We start from the raw sequence: 17284 nt of genomic DNA on the forward strand, positions 1-17284 counted from the left end.
GGTGTGGTCGTTGGTGGTGCGGTCCCGAAAATTGCAACAGAAGGCAAGTATGGATTGACGTGTTTCTTGTGGTTGGATGCTAAATGTGGCGCGTCTAACTATAGGAGCTGAGTTTTCGTGAGCGGGTTTGTCATCGCATAGTTGCGGAAGCGTTTATGGAGTGGCGGGGTGTTTATATGGTAACTGATTATCTTGACGTGTACGTTTTGATGGTGTGCTAAAACGACCATGTGCAGAATATGGTTTCTCAACGTTGGTGTCGACGAAAAGTCCTTTCGAAATGCTGGACAGTGTGGCAGTACACCTGTTGGAACCGGGCTCGTGATCGGCTTGCAATGCGGTTGTACCATCAGAGGGTGTATCGTCTTGCTTTTCGTCGTTGGCTGTGGAAGTCGTGGGGGGAACTTGTTCCGGATGTGTTACAGTGAGTGTGGATGGTGTTTGTCGTGTGCTATATCGTTTTTGTTGAAAGTTTTGCCATTTTTGGTAGGTGGGTTGTGCAAGTTGGAAATGTGGGGAGTGGGATCCGGATTTCGGTGCATGCAATGTTTATGTCCCATTTTGTTCGAGTTCAGGTTGGATGATTTGTGTGTGCGTGTTTTGAGTATTATCCACATGATATTGATATGTGTTGTTTTTTTTTTTTTTTTGCAAGATTCCTCGAAACTTGGTTGCCTACCAAAAGCTCGACACGTACAGTCGGATCCTCGCGACAACCACGGTACATGCCCCGCTTGACGGTCCGATTAGCATGCCGTCGACCCAAAGCAACCCGAACCTATCATCAGAAACACCCGCTCTCCACACACTGGTCCAAACCCGACGAAAACAATACGAAACAGCTCAATCCACGCATACCACTACAGTTCTCACCCGATATTTCACACGCTGGCATGCCCAATTGTGTCGTCAGACCCTCCACACCCACATGCTCGACACGTTCACATTCGTCCACCGTACACGGATAGCAAGACGGTATACAATGTACTGGCGACGAGCGGTGTGTACTGTTCACGAGCAATTGAACCACGCGGATATGATTTACGCGTGGAATTTATTGAATCGCGTGTGTGGGGCGTGGAAGATGCGTGTGCTGGCACGATTGGAACAGGGTGTTGATGCCGGTGGGGTGTACCGAATGGGATTGGTAAAGAGGGCATGGACACGTTGGAAGGTTGCACTTGAGAAACGACGTCAAGTGAGGCGGGAAAAGGAGGTGGAGGTTTTGGCGGGGCGGGTTTATCGTCGCAAGGTGCTTGAGCGGGCGTTTAGGGGTTTGCTATCTACAAGTAGAGACAAGAGGGGATTATTGAACGCAGCTGAGATGAAATGGGATGAATATTGTCTTGAACGGAGGTTCCGGGTTTGGCGTGCCAAGACCCTGATGCGATCCATCCAGCGTCGAAATTTAGAGTACGCCATGACACGGTGGAGAATACTTGGATTACGGACCTTGTTTAAAACTTGGTATCGATCCAGTAACCATTATGGCCTTGCACGCCAATTTGGGATTTACCGACATCAAAAGGTTTTGGTACGTGGATTCCAGCAATGGCGAAAACGGGTCAAGAGGAAACGGGGGTACAAGTGTAAGATTGTTGCTGTAAAGAGGTTGATGCGGCTTATGCTTTTGGCGCGGTGTAAGAGGATTTTACAAGGTTTCTTTATTTGAATTGCATTGTTTATTTCGTTCATGAACATGTATTGATTATTTTTTTTGTGTGTTTTTTTTAGCTTGGCATCTATACGCACACGAAAAACGCAGTCTCCAAACCCTTCAAACCACCTTCTCTAGTACAACACACCAAAAGTATCTCGTCCACGCCTTTCAAACATGGCATCAAAACACGCTTGTCCGTGTACACCAACGTGTTGTACAACAGCGAGTATTGGGACGATTGTGGAGACAATGGCGATGGGGTGTTGTTTCTCGTTGTGTATGGTACCGTTTTGTTTCTTGATTTTGTAAATTGGTTATTGATGGTGGGATATTCATTTAGAATACGCGACAAGAGTTGTTTGAATTATTCATGACAAATCGGCGTGAACGGGGTACGAGGTTTTTATTTGGGGTTTGGAAAGGGCGGATCAAGAGTATCGAATTGGAGAGGGCGTTGAGTGTGGTATTGTCTTTATGTTTTTTGCGTACATGAACATTTTTTTGTGGGGCCATTGATTGATTTTGGGGGGTTTTTTTTGGTTTAGGTGATTTCAGACACGAGACGCAGGACTTGTAACCGATTATTTAGCGTTTGGAAAATAAAGTGGATACGCGTCGAAGGTAAAACACATCTCATTATCCTACCAAAACTTTTAATCTCACTCAAAGTTCTCGTAGAGGGGTATCAAGTTGCAGACCACCTAAACGCCATCACCAAGCTCCGTCGTGCATTCATCATATGGAAACGGCAATGGAGGATGAAGGAGTTGGAAGGGGTGTACCGGGTTGTACGGAAAGTAAGTGAGGAGGGGTTGGTGAGGAGGGTTTGGGTGGGGTGGATAGGCAAGATGCGATTACGACGACAAGTACGACAAGAACAAGAACGACAACGACGAAAAGAACAACGAAAAGATTCAATGGAACACATTCAAAAAACCAACAAAAAAACCCTTCAAAAATACTTGCATAAATGGATGAAAGCGACACAAGGCGCTCGATTCGATACGGCTCGAAAACTCGTATTTGCTAAAACGTGGGCAGACAAAAAGTTGGTGGGAAATGTTCTAAGTGCATGGCGTCACATCATTCATCAATAAAGGTCGTTAAAAAGAGAAATTCATACGATTTCATTTATATATATATACATTTATATTTCCAAATTTATTCATCAAAATCATAATTGGGAGAAACAACCAAAACCGGATCATGATCCCCGACTTGTTCATCATCATCACCATCCAACCGAGTCTGATCCCGCAACTCTAACAACAACCCCTCACGCTGAACCATCCGACGTAAAACACTTTTAACAATTTTCCGCTGCAAAAACAATTCCTGTTCAGTTTCGATTAAATCTTCTTGGGATTCTAGGTACCATTCCACCAATTCCGAGCGTTTGAGTCCAGGTGTTCCAGAGGTTTGGGCTTGATGGATGTGTAAGAGGATGGATTGGACGATACGGGCGTATTCTTCTGCAGAGAGTTGGAGCGTGGTTGGATTTGTTGTCGATTCTGTTGGGATTGGGGTTGGGGTTTGGGGGTCTACTGTAGAGTCGGTGGGTTCGGGTTCAATGTCAATGGCGTCTTGTTCAACGTGAACGATTGAGGTTTGGAGAATATGGGAGGCTTCCTTGACATGCTCGACCGTAATCTATAAAATGTTCATTAAAACCTACAATCCAAAAGTTCATGGTACCACTTGGTTGTTTACCTCACGACACGCATTCAATTTCGCCAACGCCTCCGATAACCGAATCATACTCTCCAACTGCCGAACCGTAATCCGATAACTACTCTTGGAAATCCCCGTCGCATCCGCCTGTCTCAAATTTCTATACTGGTTCACCAAAAATGTGCGTGCCTCCGAGGTCATGACGGGTCGAAGCGCCCGAGCAAATTTCAGGTACCGCAAAAGTTGATCAACAGAGTACTCGGAAACAATATCAAGTTGTTGGTGTCGATGGAAATTGATAATGTGTCGCGCAATGTTCCAGTCAACCAGTTCGTTGCATTCGTCCAGAATCACGAAAAAAATATCAAAGCGGGACATGATCGGAGGTGACATGTTGATGTTTTGTTTTAGGGTTAGTTTCTTGTCGTAACGACCGTAGATGGGGTTCGCGGCTGCTAAAATCGATGTACGGGCATTCAATGTCGCCTAATACATCCATACAATCATCATACAATAAGCCCCTCACCAAGTAAGTAAAAAAACAATAACAAAACGAACGCATACCTGAATCCCAGCTTTGGCAATACTAATCGTCTGTTGCTCCATAGCTTCATGAATAGCAACCTGATCATGGACATCCATCTTATCAAATTCGTCAATGCAGCAAATGCCGTTATCGGCCAACATGAGCGCTCCAGCCTCGATGGTAAATTCCCCCGTTTCCTCATCCTTGACCACACTGGCCGTCAACCCAGCCGCACTCGAGGCTTTGCCGGATGTGTAAATGGCACGAGGCATCATATTAGCAACGTACCTATTAAAAAAAAAACACACATACAGGTGAGCTCACACGACATCTCGTTATTCAACAAGAACAAAAAACATACTTTAGAAACTGAGATTTAGCCGTACTCGGATCCCCAACAATACACACGTTAATATCCCCCCTCAAATGAATCCCCTCTGGCGTAACTTTATGAACACCCCCCAAAAGCTGGAGGAGAATCCCCTTTTTGATATCCTCATGTCCAAAAATATGGGGTGCAACACTGTTGACCAATTTCTGGTACACGAGACGATCAGATTGCATCCGTTGGAGCTCTTCCAATTCTTCAGGTGTAAATTGGGCCAGGACGGCGGATTCAGCGTCCTCGGATTCAAACAGGTCGTGAAGGGCCGATAGAGAGCTTTTGGCTTCAGCCGGACGGACAAAACAACCTAAAAAGGTCATTTTGTACGTCAGGTCTCGAACACCTAGGGCTTTGAGACCCGTGACACCATCCTGCGCAAACCCGTCCTTGGATCGTCCACCCGAATCACTTCGTTGGGCTTCCATCCGATTTCCAATGAGCTGTGTCACATCTGGGACGACAATGGGGGTTCCCGTGACGATAACCTTGTCTCCCGCTTTGGCGCGCTCGACAGCTTCATTACGGAGAATCACATCAATGCTTCGCGGCATAGCTCCACTAGGCACTTCATTCGCATTCTCTTGTAACCGAATCTTTTGCCAATCGGCAAATTTGGATTGATCCACCAAGAGATGGAAATTGGACGTATTTCCACAAGTAGGATTATAACACGTGGTCGGTTCCGTGTACTTGAACTCTTGTTCCACATCCTTGATAATCGAAAAACAATCCTCACAGCGAAACGTCCCATACAATAATTCAGGACGGACTTCAGACGTTCGCGTGACAGTCCCAGATAACGAGGTCAACTGCCCCAATAAATTCATTTTCAATTCCCGTAGTTTACGCACATTAGCCAATCCATACCACCCAATCCAAAACTCGCGGACAAGGTTATTGTCTACAACGTGGTTGCCGACTTTGATGTTGAGGTACTCTGGGTCGTGTTCTCGTACCATGTTTTGGACGGCTTTGCGGAGGTATGGTTCCATACGGTAGAATTGACTGAGGATCGTTCGCGCAAGCATCTCATCCGTTTGGGATACGTGCGCGAAATCAACATAGACGGTTGTAATATCGTTTTTGCGGAGGTATTTGATTTGGTTAATGTAGGGGTATTCACCGGATTCTGTGTAGCTGCATGCAAAAATACAGGTACACGGTAAGTCCTCACTCACGAACCCCTTAAACGAAAATAAAGACTCTCCAAAAAAAAAGACAATACCTAGCCAAAAACCGCTCAAAGTCCACTCGAACTTGTTCAGCAGTCTCATCAATCACTCGCGGTATATCATCATTGAGAACATTCATGGCCACTGCATTCGGTCGTCGTGGACGAGCGGGTGGGTGGCCAGAACTGCTGCCGAGATCTTCGGTGGGTAGGTGAGTCCCCACCATGCCTCCGACTCGGTTGGCTTGGGAGCTTAGATGCAAATCAGAGAAGCGGCCGCTTAGAACGTCGTCGGCCATTTGTGTGTTTTGTTGGCTTTTTCTGTGTGTGTGTCGTTGGGTTGAGTGGGATGGTCGTCTGAAATATTTATATGTGGAGAAACTGGGGTAAAGAGTCGGAGAAAGAGGGGGTCAAAATGTGCGTGTCCAGGATCTTCGGACAGGTCACGTGGCTTACTTGCCCCCGCTCCAACTTGTACTGGTCGTGACAGAAGGTTCGACCTGAACGCCAAGTGATGAAAGGAAGGGCATATAAAGTGCAAAACAAAATACATTTAAATTACTGGCTGAAACTTGCTGGTGGATCGCAGTATCTCACATTCAAACAAAGTGTGGTTACTGACTTTTGCCAAGTGATTGAATAAGAAAACACTTGGCAAAACTCATGTGCTGCTAAAAGGCCCTACAAGAACAAAAATGAATAAAGGCTCATGAATCAACTCTCAAAATACACAGCCAAACCGAGTCAACGAAAAAACAAAACACAACTAAACCAAAAGCAAGAACCAGTTTCTGTTTTACTTTTATATTTTCAAAAACTTTTCCCCTCACACACACAGAATATATGTACAGTTTTACAGGATGTAACAACAAAAAAAAGGCACTATCCAAAAGGTATCAATACAAAAAAAAAAAAAGAAATGTCACCTTGATTGCCAATGTCCCCCGATCAACAACAACAAAAAAAACTCTGACCACCCATCTCTCTATTCACAGAAAATGTATTCAACAAGCGCGGAACCGCATGTTTAACGCGCCGGAACCATGGGAGCATGTCCCCGTTTCCAATCCGATTCCGACAGCGAGTCTTCCATGCCATTCCAGGGGAACCCGGTCGATCGAAGGGGCCGGGTGCCCATACTCCGACTGCGAGGTCGGCTGCTTTCGACGGGCGGTGAAAAGAGGGAAGGTGGAAAGTAGGCCATGAGGTTATAGGCGCTCAACATGGAGAGGGACAAGGATTCCTCGTCATCGAGTGTATGCGTCAGGCCCTTTTCTCGGCTGGCTTCCTGCTGGATGCGCCGTTTAAACCAGAGTCGCCATGAACTGTTTTCAATGCGTCGCTGAATGACATCGGCCGAACGCATCTTTGTGTATCGTTTCCATGTTTTGACAACGTCATTCTTTTTGTGCGAGATTTCATCAATCATTTCCGTTGACCGGTGGTCCTCGAGGGCGACGAGTATCTCATTCTTGACCGTGGTCGACTCTTTGGTGGGGTCCATCCAGTCGGGTTTCGCGTACGCCACGTCTCGCGATGCCTTGAGGGAGGCTTCTGCGCCAATGGAGATGCTGGCAGAGCGGCGTAGGTGGCCCATTCGATCCGGAGTGGGTCGATTACGCATGCGGTTCATGAGGACGACGCCGTAGCGCGTTTGAGGGTGCTCTTGCAACCGTACTTGCTTTTCCTTTGCCGGTGCAAAGTTCTGGGAAAAAATGAGAAAGCGGTTATTAGCAAGTGTGACAAGGACCGCGGGGAGGGAGAGCCTTCCAACAACCAATTAGCGCAGATATTTGGCAAAAGTGCACTCTACTGCTGGCACACGAGTAGATTTGCACGGCTCATAGCGCGCCCCCTCACCACCGCTCATAGCGAGTACCTCCCAACGCACCTTGAAATACCCATCCCAGCTCAAATTCTTCAAGTGCGCAACAGCCGAAATCTCCGCCTTGACCTCATTCGCAAACTCCACCGCCGACTGACCAGGCTTTCTCGTTCTCGGCGGCAAATACCACACATCCGCCACCAACCCCCACCGCGTCATAAGATACAAGAGGTGCTTGGTAAAGGTTTGAGTTTTACTGTGCCAATAAGCGTCTGCCCAGCGTTTGTTGTATTTGATGGCGACGGGGGCGACGGCGGCGTCGAGGTCAAAGGCGCCCTTGTGGAAGAGAACCGTGTATTCGTTGTTGACGCAGGTGCCTTCGGGGAAGATGAGGAGGGGGACGTTTTTGGGGTTTTGGACGTGTTGGCGCATTCTACAAAATTGTATCAGTTAACGAGTGTCGAGATCAGGGGGACACTCTGCAGACGAGCTGTTTCGGCGTCTGGTAAGGTGTGGGTCGAACAACTGCCTTCAACCCCCAGCTTTCAAGCTCCAGCCCATGCCAGAGGGTGTGCGACGCGAACGACGACGAGCAGCTCCTTTTTTCATGGCAAAAGCCCATTTCGCAATTTTGCCACACAAGCATCACTCGTAGCGTTGCCTCTTTCATCTGCTCGTCGGACCCACCCCTGTACTGTCGTTTGTATGTAACACTGAAGAGATACTTACTTTTCGGCCAAAACACTCCGATCATTCTTTTCATTCCGATTAAACATGAGCGATCCATTCAACGTGAGCACCTTGTCCTCAAAGTACCCAATCACCCCACCATGCTTTTGAGCCACGGTCGCATGAGGAAAGTCATGGGCACTGAGCACGAGGTAGTCAATCACGGATGTGTGATTAGCGACAAAAATGTGGGGTTCAGACACTTGAGGCTTTTTGCCGTGGTAGCGGATGCGACTTCCCCAGGAGAGAAGAAAGGCCTTGCAGTAGAATTTAAACAGCCAGCGCTAGTGGGAATGAAATGGAAAGTGAGTATGAGTGGAACGTGCGAGTGCGAGTAAAACGAGCCTGAGCGCGAGAACCGCGCCATCAAAGCCCTCACCAACAGGGTAGACACAGTGGCGACAGCCATGCTAAAAGCAAGTGCGAGGTGCGAGTGCGAGTGCACCAGCATAAGCGCCTCCTCTTGTCTGAATTCTGCCAGCTCTCTCTAATAATTTGAGCGCAAAGCGCTCGTGCGCTCGCCACCGCTCGTTCGCTAACGCTAAAACCTTGTCTCTCCCTCCCTCCCTCTAAGATTCTGAGCGCAAAGCGCTCATTGAGCTGGCTCCGCCAGCTCGTTAGTTGCCATTGCTTGCGTTCGCTTGCGCTCACAAGTGCTCAATCCTCCCTCCCTCGCAATGGCTCGCTTGCGCTCGCGCTTGTTTGCTAACGCTAAAACCTGTACAGTCTCCCTCGCAATGGCTCGCTTGCGCTCGCCATTGCTATCGCTCGCCATTTGCTCGGTCCAACTCACCTGCCAGTGTTCATTCTCAAAATGCAAGACAATGGGCAACCCAACAAAAAACACAATGGTGGCAGCGAGGAGCAAGACCAAACGATAGGGAAACAAGAGACAGTAGCGCACGACCCAGCCCATCCAGTACAGAGGGCCTAGTAGAATTGTTTTGGGAGAGAATCTCCGTCGAGGTCTCTGAGTAAAGCATTTTGAGAATTCGTCCTGAGCGATAGCTTGGGCAGCGTAACCAATGAAAGCGAGACCGTCCTGAAGGGCAAATGAGCCCTTTCCCGTAGTGCTTGTGGGAGTGTGGAGTTTAGACTCGAATCCAGGCAGTACGTCTGAAACCAGTCTCTTGCGAAGAGGAGTGGGAGATGTGGTGTGCCTGCGACTCATGCTGTCTGAGGAAAGAGATGAGAGTGACGAGTAAGAGTGTGCATATGGAGGCATGTCACGCAAGTGTGTGAGTAGAATGAGAATGAGACAAGAGAGTGTGAAAATAAAAAGAAGCGGTGAATATACTAAGCCAACAAACAACAAAAGATAAAAACGCGTGTGTGTGCGTAGTTTGTTTGAATCGATAGAGAGAGAGAGAGAGAGAGAGAGAGAGATAAATGATCGATTTGAAATAAAACAAGAGAGAGTGACTATGAGGGAATGAAATCTACATGTAATATTCTTATTCTTTCTTTGTAATCATTTCTCTCTCTCTCTCTCTCTCTCTGTGTGTGTGTGTGTGTGTGTGTGTGCAGTATGAGAATGTGTGCAAAGTGTAAATATGTAATCTCTTCTCTCTCTCTCTCTAACATTATATATGAGAGTGATATTCCCTCTTCTTCTTCTTCTTCTCTCTCTCTCTCTCTCTCTCTCTCTCTCCCTTACAATCTCACTCTCTCCTTCCCAAAAGGTGACTGCGCACACGTGTACTCACATTTATCACGTGATTATCCATATTGAGTTTAATGGATTTTTATTCTTTTTTATTCTCACTCACACACACACATTGGCGTTTTTTATTCTCCTAGTAGATTGTCATTTGGGAACTCGCTACAATGACTGTACAAGTAGACACATTTCCCCCTACAGTCAAGGCTGGAGGCATTGATAATGCTGCTATAGTCCGTGTTCCAGAGTCTGACGAGTATTCGTATCTCACAAACAGTGACGTGCATCCAGAACCAGCAATGCAGGGTTTGATTAGTTTGGTTCTAGAACAAGGAGGAAAAGTAACGCTCAGAGGGCCTATCGGTGAGAAGAGTATTGTGGAATTGGATAGTGGAAAAGAGTTTGTCTATGGAATAGTTGCAAAACAGTACAAGGTGTTTGACGACGAACAAGATTTTGATGGATGTTGGAAGGGATCGCTTCAGTTTTCCAAATTTAGGTGAGTGTTAGCGTTAGGGTTAGGGTTAGGTTAGGATTAGGTTTCGGGTTAGGTTTAGAGTTAGCGTTCGGGCTTTAGGGTTAGGTTAGGGTCATGGTTGGATTCGGGTTTGGGATGGGACATGACTCGCTGGCGCTCGTCATATGTCGCTGCGCGTCAACGGTCTTGGATTTGGGGTTAGGGACATGACTCGCTGACGCTTGTCATGTAGCTACGCGAGGAACCGGGCAATGCAACTGTCGTTGCGCGTGAAATGCTTTGGATGTGGGGCAAGGCCATGACTCGCGGTCGCTCGTCATGACGCTCGTCATATCGCTCGCGTCACGTAGCTATGGCGTGTGCCTGCCGGGGGCTGCCGAGGGCATTCGTTGTGATGAGAGGGTGCCTCTGTGCAACTCACTGCCGTTCGTTGCACTTTTGTTGCACACACGCACTCACAACCACTCTCTCGCAGATGGGCGCTAAAGTCACTCGAACCCGCAACAGAGGAGGAATTTGAAAAGGCACAAGAGCAAGTGGCCCCGGTCCCCGACAAGGCGGACGGCGAGCAGCTCTACAACAAGGGTCTCGCCGCCATCAAGGCGGGCAATCACGAGGAAGCCATCTCCATCTTGACTCTGGCCTTGACAACGTGCGAAATTGATGAGGAGGCAGAGGACGACGACAATGACGATCCCCATGCTTCCCTCCGCTTGCAAATTCTGACTGCCCGTGCTCAAGCCTCCAACGCCCTCGGTGCGTGGCGTGCCGCCGTTCGTGACGGTGAGCTCGTCGAGCGCATCTACGGTCGCCCTGTTGACGCCCTCAACAGCCTCAAACCCGCCGATGCCGGTGTCTACTTTCATTCCATCCTCGCCTCGGCAAAGGCAAACGAGGCGCTCGGCAACCTCGTCGCCGCCGGATCAGGGTACATGGCCATCATGATCCTCAACATGATCAAGGAGCAGGCTGCTGAATTGTCAACAGAGGGCCAAGAGGTCCCTGAACCCGTGCCTGCCGACGTGGCAGACAGTCTCATCCAACAAGCCTCGGCTGCCCTCGAGAAACTCGAGCAAGGCCCAAACACCACCACAATCTTCACACTCAAAATATCCCTATTGGGCATCGAACCCCCTGTTTGGCGAACCATTAAAGTCACCGCCAACACGACCCTCGGTGAGCTGCGCGAGTACATTATCATGGCCTTTGGCTGGTGTGGCACGCCCAATGTGCACGAGTTTGAAATCTATGATCACGGTGTCGTCCGCTTCACCACTATCCCTGACGACTTTGTCATTCCCGACGATCAAGACGACGAATACGATGAGCGCCACGAAATTTGTGAAGACGAAGAGGCCACCACGGTCGGTTTGGCCGTGTCGCAGGTTGGCGACACCTTTACCTTTATTTACGAAAAGGGCGACTGGGTCCACCAAATTGTCGTGGAGGAGGTGTCGGAACAAGTGTTGCCAGATGCTTGTTGCGGCCATGATGAGGAGGGAGACCACGAGCACAACCACCAACCCGAATTCCCCAAAATCATTGCCGGCGCCCGTGCCTGTCCCCCCGACTCTGTCGGCGGCCCGGCCGGTTACAAGGAGTTTTTGCTGGCCGTTAATGGCACCCCTTCTGAAAAGTTTGCAACGCGCCTCGATGCTCTCAACTTTGCCGCCGAAAACGTGGGACTTTCCAACAGTGCCCTCGACTCTTGGGGCGGCGCTACCAAGCGCCCCATTGAAGATATGCTCGCTGGCTTAACCTTGGAGGACGACGAAGAAGAGAACGCTACCGACGACACACCCAAGGATGTCAACAAGGGTGGATGGGACCCTGAAGCGTTCCAGTTGGAGGAAGTAGGCAAAGCCCTGGGCGCCATTGCAGCCATGATGGAGCAAGGGGATGATGACGACGAGTGGGAGGATGAAGAGGACGATGAAGAGGAGGATATCTAGATTTATTTTTTCTTGTCTTTTCGTTTTTGTTTTTGTGTGTGTGTGATATACATGTGGATACAAGGACCTCGTATATGATTTTTTAGATCTGTCAATATATATTTTCGATGACTTTTTGTAATCTTTGCGTCTTTGGACCACGAACTCTGACCCCTTTGAACCTCGAGCAAATCATGTATAGGCAAGGGGTAACGCACCTTGCAAAGGCACTATTGGATAGGATAAAAAAACAATGAATCACAATAGGTTCCCGTCATTTTGGACATGATAAAGGATGGGCATTGGGCATTGCACAGCTGGTCATAACGTACAGGTATTTGCCAAAGTCAAAGGGTGAGTAGCAAGGTTGGTTTGCCCGATGTCTACACGTGATCAAGATGACAATGCTCTCCCTTCTCGCACTCGTCCACTTTTTGTCCTCCACAATTACATTACAGAACCTTCAGTGCCATGTCCCCCCGCAACAATAATGTCCAGTATTCAACTCCCCTCTCAACAAGTCACCACTCTCATCCAATCCTTTATCCAGTCCCCCAAAAGCACTCCAATCGCTCCCCTCCTAACACACCCAACCGTCCCCGACGCACTCATCACGATTCTAACCCCTCTCTTGCAATCCCATTTAGCAGCCGACCAGATCCGTGCTGTGGAAGCCATAACAGAGGTATTACGACATGCACAAGATGACATGTTCAGTGTGCTCTGTCGGTTGGCGTTTCAAAAGCTGGCGTTCATGGATATCCAAGATGGAGGGTCGGTGTCGTTGGCGGGGTACACCCACTGGCTCCGTATAGTAGAAGACATGATCATATCCCAAACACCTATGCAAGGAATGGTATGCGGGTTCCTCATGTTGAATTACCTTGCACGGTATGCAGCCATGCCAGACAAGAATCCGCGGGCATCCAAAACGCTTGCACCAGTGGAATTACGATTGGTGCAGCGCATTGCGGAGGGGAACAAGACGGTTTTGTTGTGTCCTATGGGAATGATTGGGGCCCATGTTTTTGCCATGTTTTGTCAGGATGCGCGGCCGGTGGGGAATTGGGGACCTGTGGATAATGTTCAGCAGGTGTGTTGTGTTTTTACATTGTGTTGGTTGTCCAAGAATGGGCACATGTGTGGTAGAGTATTCACTCTAGTGATTTTTCAAAATAGTTTTTTAATCTCTTTTTCAATGTGGGGACGCTACCTCTTCCTCCGCCAAGCAGCGATCCCATTGTGGTCTTGGATGAGGAATCCGTTCGCGAGTGGAGGGAAACACTGTTATCGTACAGCATATCGGACATTGAGGGAAAAGTATACTTTACGCCGTCGTGTTTGGCGCGGGATGTGCTGTTTACCGATTTGGTGTTTACAAACCGGACGAGAATCCAACTACGGTATGAGAACGGTCAAGCGTTTTTTGAAAAGACGTGTACATCAAGTACCGAACATCCTATCCATGACCATTATGACTGGCTCTGTACCTTGTCGAGACGACTTGTATTGAGTGATGATGCGCGGGATGCGTTTGCGGGGCGGTTGGCCATGTACTGTGCGATCCTCCAAGATGCCTTTATCCCATACCTCTACCCTACTTGCTGTAAACCAAATGTCATAACGCGGACGGGTGTACACCGATACGCATGTGATCCCGGGAACCCCAATATCAAATCTCGTGTACACGATCTGGCCATGCAAGAGTTTTCGAGTGTGATGGATACTTTTTCCCAAGGGTGTGGACCTCTTGTTCAAACGCTTCGTGCATACGTCCGTGCGACTCGACCGCATCAGGTATGGAGCTCGTGTACGCAGACAACGTGGAAATGCCTTGGAAAACAGTTTAGAGAATGGAAGGGGGCGCCAAGCGAGTGTCCGCTTGTTGTTGCCTATAACGAGACTACCGCGATGGGTACCACGGATGGGCCGTATGCGATTCCGTGGCATGTGTATTTCCTGAACGCCGGTATTGGGTCACTTGATGCCCAAATGTTTGTCACGTTGTGCAAGGACGAGATCCGGGCGTTGCGTCTCCTCGAAGCATTGCAAGTTCTCTGTGAGCGCGACAAGATACATGTGGACGCTGCAGAACAAATGATGCAACTGATTCCCAAACAACACTCATCACCTTTTGACACTGACAAACAGGACATTATACATGTGGCCACGACCATGATGACGAAACTATTGGACACGCATGCAGACCGATTCCGCCATCTCGCACCCTACTGGAAACCCACCAACACCCTTCCCACACGTAAACGCAAACGAGGTATTCCAGATGACGGTTCAAAGGCACCCATTAAAGGCAACCCTTTCAGCACGAGTGGAATCCTATCCACGCCTCCCAAGGACCCATCCATCCGAACCAAACTCTTGACCACAGCGGTGCAAGTCTGGACCCAAGCCGTACATACCATGACACCAGAATCCATTACCTACTACCTCACACCGCTCTGTAGTGGGCGGTACCCAGGCAAAGAAAAGTACATGCTCGACCTTGTACTAGTGAAATTCATTGAAACGCATCCAATCCACGCGCCCACCATCCTTCGTTTACTATTATCCCAGCTGAAACCGGATACATACCATCGTCACGAGTCACCGTTTTATGCCTTGGTGGAAGGACTCCAAACCATGGATGATCAAATCCGTATCGTTATATTAAAAGGATTTGCAACTGTTATTGACCATTGGACACGGTTTTGGATAGATTGTTTGAACGTGGTTTCAAAGCGGGTCAAAAACAGTGTATGGGAATGGGTCATGGTCCAAGTGGACTATCAACTTGGGATTCAAAAAGGAGAGACGAGGATGGATGCTGTGGGATTGGTCAAGAGAACGTGTGCTGCTGGCTATAGTGGGTTATTACCGTTTTTGCTTGGGAATCAACAAGGGCTTTCCAAAAGGGTTTTGGTTGATGGAATGGATGAGGTCGTTCTTGGAGTCTTTGGAGGAAAGTGCTTAAAGGATTCTCTCGAGTTTTTGGTAAAGGTGCTTTCGGCGGATGGGACTGTGAATGGAGAGGAGAGCATGAAGGTTCTTGAGAGGGTATGTATACCATCTCGGATCTTTGGAAACGAATGTCTAAAAAACGAACCCAAATACTGATGATGCTGTTTGTACTAGTTGTTTCAAATATTGGAAACAAAAAAATCTGGGGAATGGTTTGAAGAGTACTGGGTTGAACCCATCCTAGAGGCAAGTATTTTCATATCACTTTTTTTACATCAGTCCTAGCACATGCTAAATCTCAACGATACAGAGCATCCTATCAAGTCCGTACACTCAATCCACAGGCCACCTCCTCGCATTCCAGCTTTTGCGACACCATCCTCGCCTCTTCATACCCCACACACCCCAAACCGGCCTCGCGAAATGGGTGACAACACTCGACACATACAATGATCCAGAACCCGTACTACATATATGGCATGAAGCCTGGGAGACCTGTCCAATCGAATGGATGGAATCCGTTATAAGTGTCTTGCACCTCACATCAGGACCTCTCAAAAACGGCCTAGAAATCATGGTACTCGATTACATCAACACGGACTCACGACTCTTGACTCGCATCATACCCAAAATGGTTCAAGATCCACCCGTATTCCAAACTCTCTTTTGTCACCTCGTGCAACATCATCCCCGACAAACCATTTCCTGTATCGAGGCGATCATGACCCATTCTGAGCATATCATGACGTTATTGGGATACGCATTCGAGGATGTACGGTCCTATATCGTTCATTCTGAAATCATCATGCAAGGACTCGTGGATTTAGTACATACCCCAACCGTCCCAAAAACCTTGCTCAGTTTCTTGACCCGCTTGTATGAGGACAGTATCCCCGATTTTCATTGGCGGTTATGGAGGGGTACGGTATGGTCCATCCGACTCCCCGAATGGCAAGACTTTATCAAACGTCTCGTACGAAGCGACCATGAACCCCTTGTAAAAGAAATCGTGTTTGACCTACTAGGTGAATTAGAATCCAACAACCCAACACCAACAACTCAAGAAAGCATGTTACGAATTCTTTTTAGTGTGTCAAACACAACACCCCTCTACGACCCTCTTTTCTGTTCATTTGCAAAACGATGGATAAAACGCGGTGAACCCTTTTTAAACTTTATATCCCAATTTCATGTACGCCTTGAACCTGAGATGTTATCCCATCTTTTTTCGGATATTTCGAGTGGACGTGCCAAGGTCCTGTTTAGGCTCTTGACATCCCATCAACACGTTCAAGAGATTTGTCGGCGTGTTGAGAGGATTGTACTTGGTTGTGTGGATCCGGGGTGTGCGAGTGAGTATCGGGAGGTTCTCAAATTGGTGGTTGGGGAGGTTGGGATTGGGTTTGTGCGTAGAGTTGTTGAGGGGTGTGATGCGAGGGTTTACATGGTTTTGAATGACTTGCAATTTTGGGATGTAACCTAATGGGATGTGATGAACGAGTTTTTGCTCCGTTGTGTGTGTCTCTGGATGCAAAAAGTCAATGATACAGAGAGCAATGACTGGACATTGTGGTTGATTCTAGTAGCATCCATGTGGAAAACATTTACCCATCAAAAACCTTTTTGAAAAAACTAGCATTTTTTGTTCACTACATTTGGTATCAGAGCTTTACACAGCATGTCATCACAACCGAGAAACGGACCCCTTCCAATATTCTAATAAACATACAAAACCTTGACAACCCTCTCCAAAGGCTCAACACAAACAAAACAAACATTCTGCACATGCGTGGACTCAAATAACGCACCCCCCGTATTCTCAATCCCCAAAACAGCATAAACACTCGATCGAACCACTAGACCTTCACCCGATTTCCGAACCGCAATACAAGATTTATATAGTTCTTTAACGACATTCAAATACGGCTCTAGGGTCTCCTCAAATTGATTCAATGGACCCCCAATCACCAGTAATTTGAACACCCGTAACAAAAATTCCGATCGCTCAGATGGTGTCCACAAATCATTTGTGTCGTCTGATAGGATTGTATGGAGGGTTGTTGTGAGGTGCGTGTCGTCGAGGGTTTGGACGAGTGTACCAGAGGCATGTGTGAGGGATCCTAAAAAAAGGAAATGACAATGAGAAAATAATGATATAGAAACATAAATAATACACCACGTACGATTCATCCTAATCCGAGAAAAAATATCCAGAGTCGTTAACGTACACGGCACAACTTGACTCGTCACAGAATGTACACTCCCAATTCCCTACGCCCCCAAAAAAGAA

The 17284-nt window shown here is 47.9% G+C and overlaps 5 protein-coding genes across 5 annotated transcripts; 2 read left to right on the top strand and 3 right to left on the bottom strand.

Annotated features, from left to right (window-relative positions):
• Positions 1-2785: 2785 nt before the first annotated feature.
• SPPG_08050 (MCM DNA helicase complex subunit MCM6) lies at positions 2786-5793 on the bottom strand. The gene is made up of 5 exons (XM_016756201.1): positions 5468-5793; positions 4219-5379; positions 3896-4145; positions 3371-3817; positions 2786-3310 (listed from the first exon to the last, which is right to left on the bottom strand). Exons 1-5 carry the CDS (start codon positions 5710-5712, stop codon positions 2822-2824), a joined length of 2592 nt encoding a protein of 863 aa, XP_016604497.1. The 5' UTR covers positions 5713-5793; the 3' UTR covers positions 2786-2821.
• A 647-nt stretch (positions 5794-6440) lies between these two features.
• Positions 6441-8376, bottom strand: SPPG_08051 (uncharacterized protein; the record flags this gene model as incomplete). Its single annotated transcript, XM_016756202.1, has 4 exons — positions 6441-7118; positions 7305-7671; positions 7968-8251; positions 8347-8376. 4 exons carry the CDS (start codon positions 8374-8376, stop codon positions 6441-6443), a joined length of 1359 nt encoding a protein of 452 aa, XP_016604498.1.
• A 183-nt stretch (positions 8377-8559) lies between these two features.
• SPPG_08052 (uncharacterized protein) lies at positions 8560-9138 on the bottom strand (the record flags this gene model as incomplete). The annotated part of the gene is made up of 1 exon (XM_016756203.1): positions 8560-9138. One exon carries the CDS (start codon positions 9136-9138, stop codon positions 8560-8562), a length of 579 nt encoding a protein of 192 aa, XP_016604499.1.
• A 607-nt stretch (positions 9139-9745) lies between these two features.
• On the top strand, positions 9746-12250 carry SPPG_08053 (uncharacterized protein). Its single transcript, XM_016756204.1, has 2 exons — positions 9746-10126; positions 10581-12250. Exons 1-2 carry the CDS (start codon positions 9795-9797, stop codon positions 12055-12057), a joined length of 1809 nt encoding a protein of 602 aa, XP_016604500.1. The 5' UTR covers positions 9746-9794; the 3' UTR covers positions 12058-12250.
• Positions 12251-12498: 248 nt separating this feature from the next.
• SPPG_08054 (uncharacterized protein) lies at positions 12499-16631 on the top strand. Its single transcript, XM_016756205.1, has 4 exons — positions 12499-13129; positions 13216-15090; positions 15169-15240; positions 15305-16631. The coding sequence occupies exons 1-4, from the start codon at positions 12527-12529 to the stop codon at positions 16475-16477; spliced, it is 3723 nt and encodes a 1240-aa protein (XP_016604501.1). The 5' UTR covers positions 12499-12526; the 3' UTR covers positions 16478-16631.
• The last annotated feature ends 653 nt before the right edge of the window (positions 16632-17284 follow it).

Source organism: Spizellomyces punctatus (genome assembly GCF_000182565.1).
Source record: "Spizellomyces punctatus DAOM BR117 chromosome Unknown supercont1.19, whole genome shotgun sequence".
Classification (NCBI taxonomy): Eukaryota; Fungi; Chytridiomycota; class Chytridiomycetes; order Spizellomycetales; family Spizellomycetaceae; genus Spizellomyces; species Spizellomyces punctatus.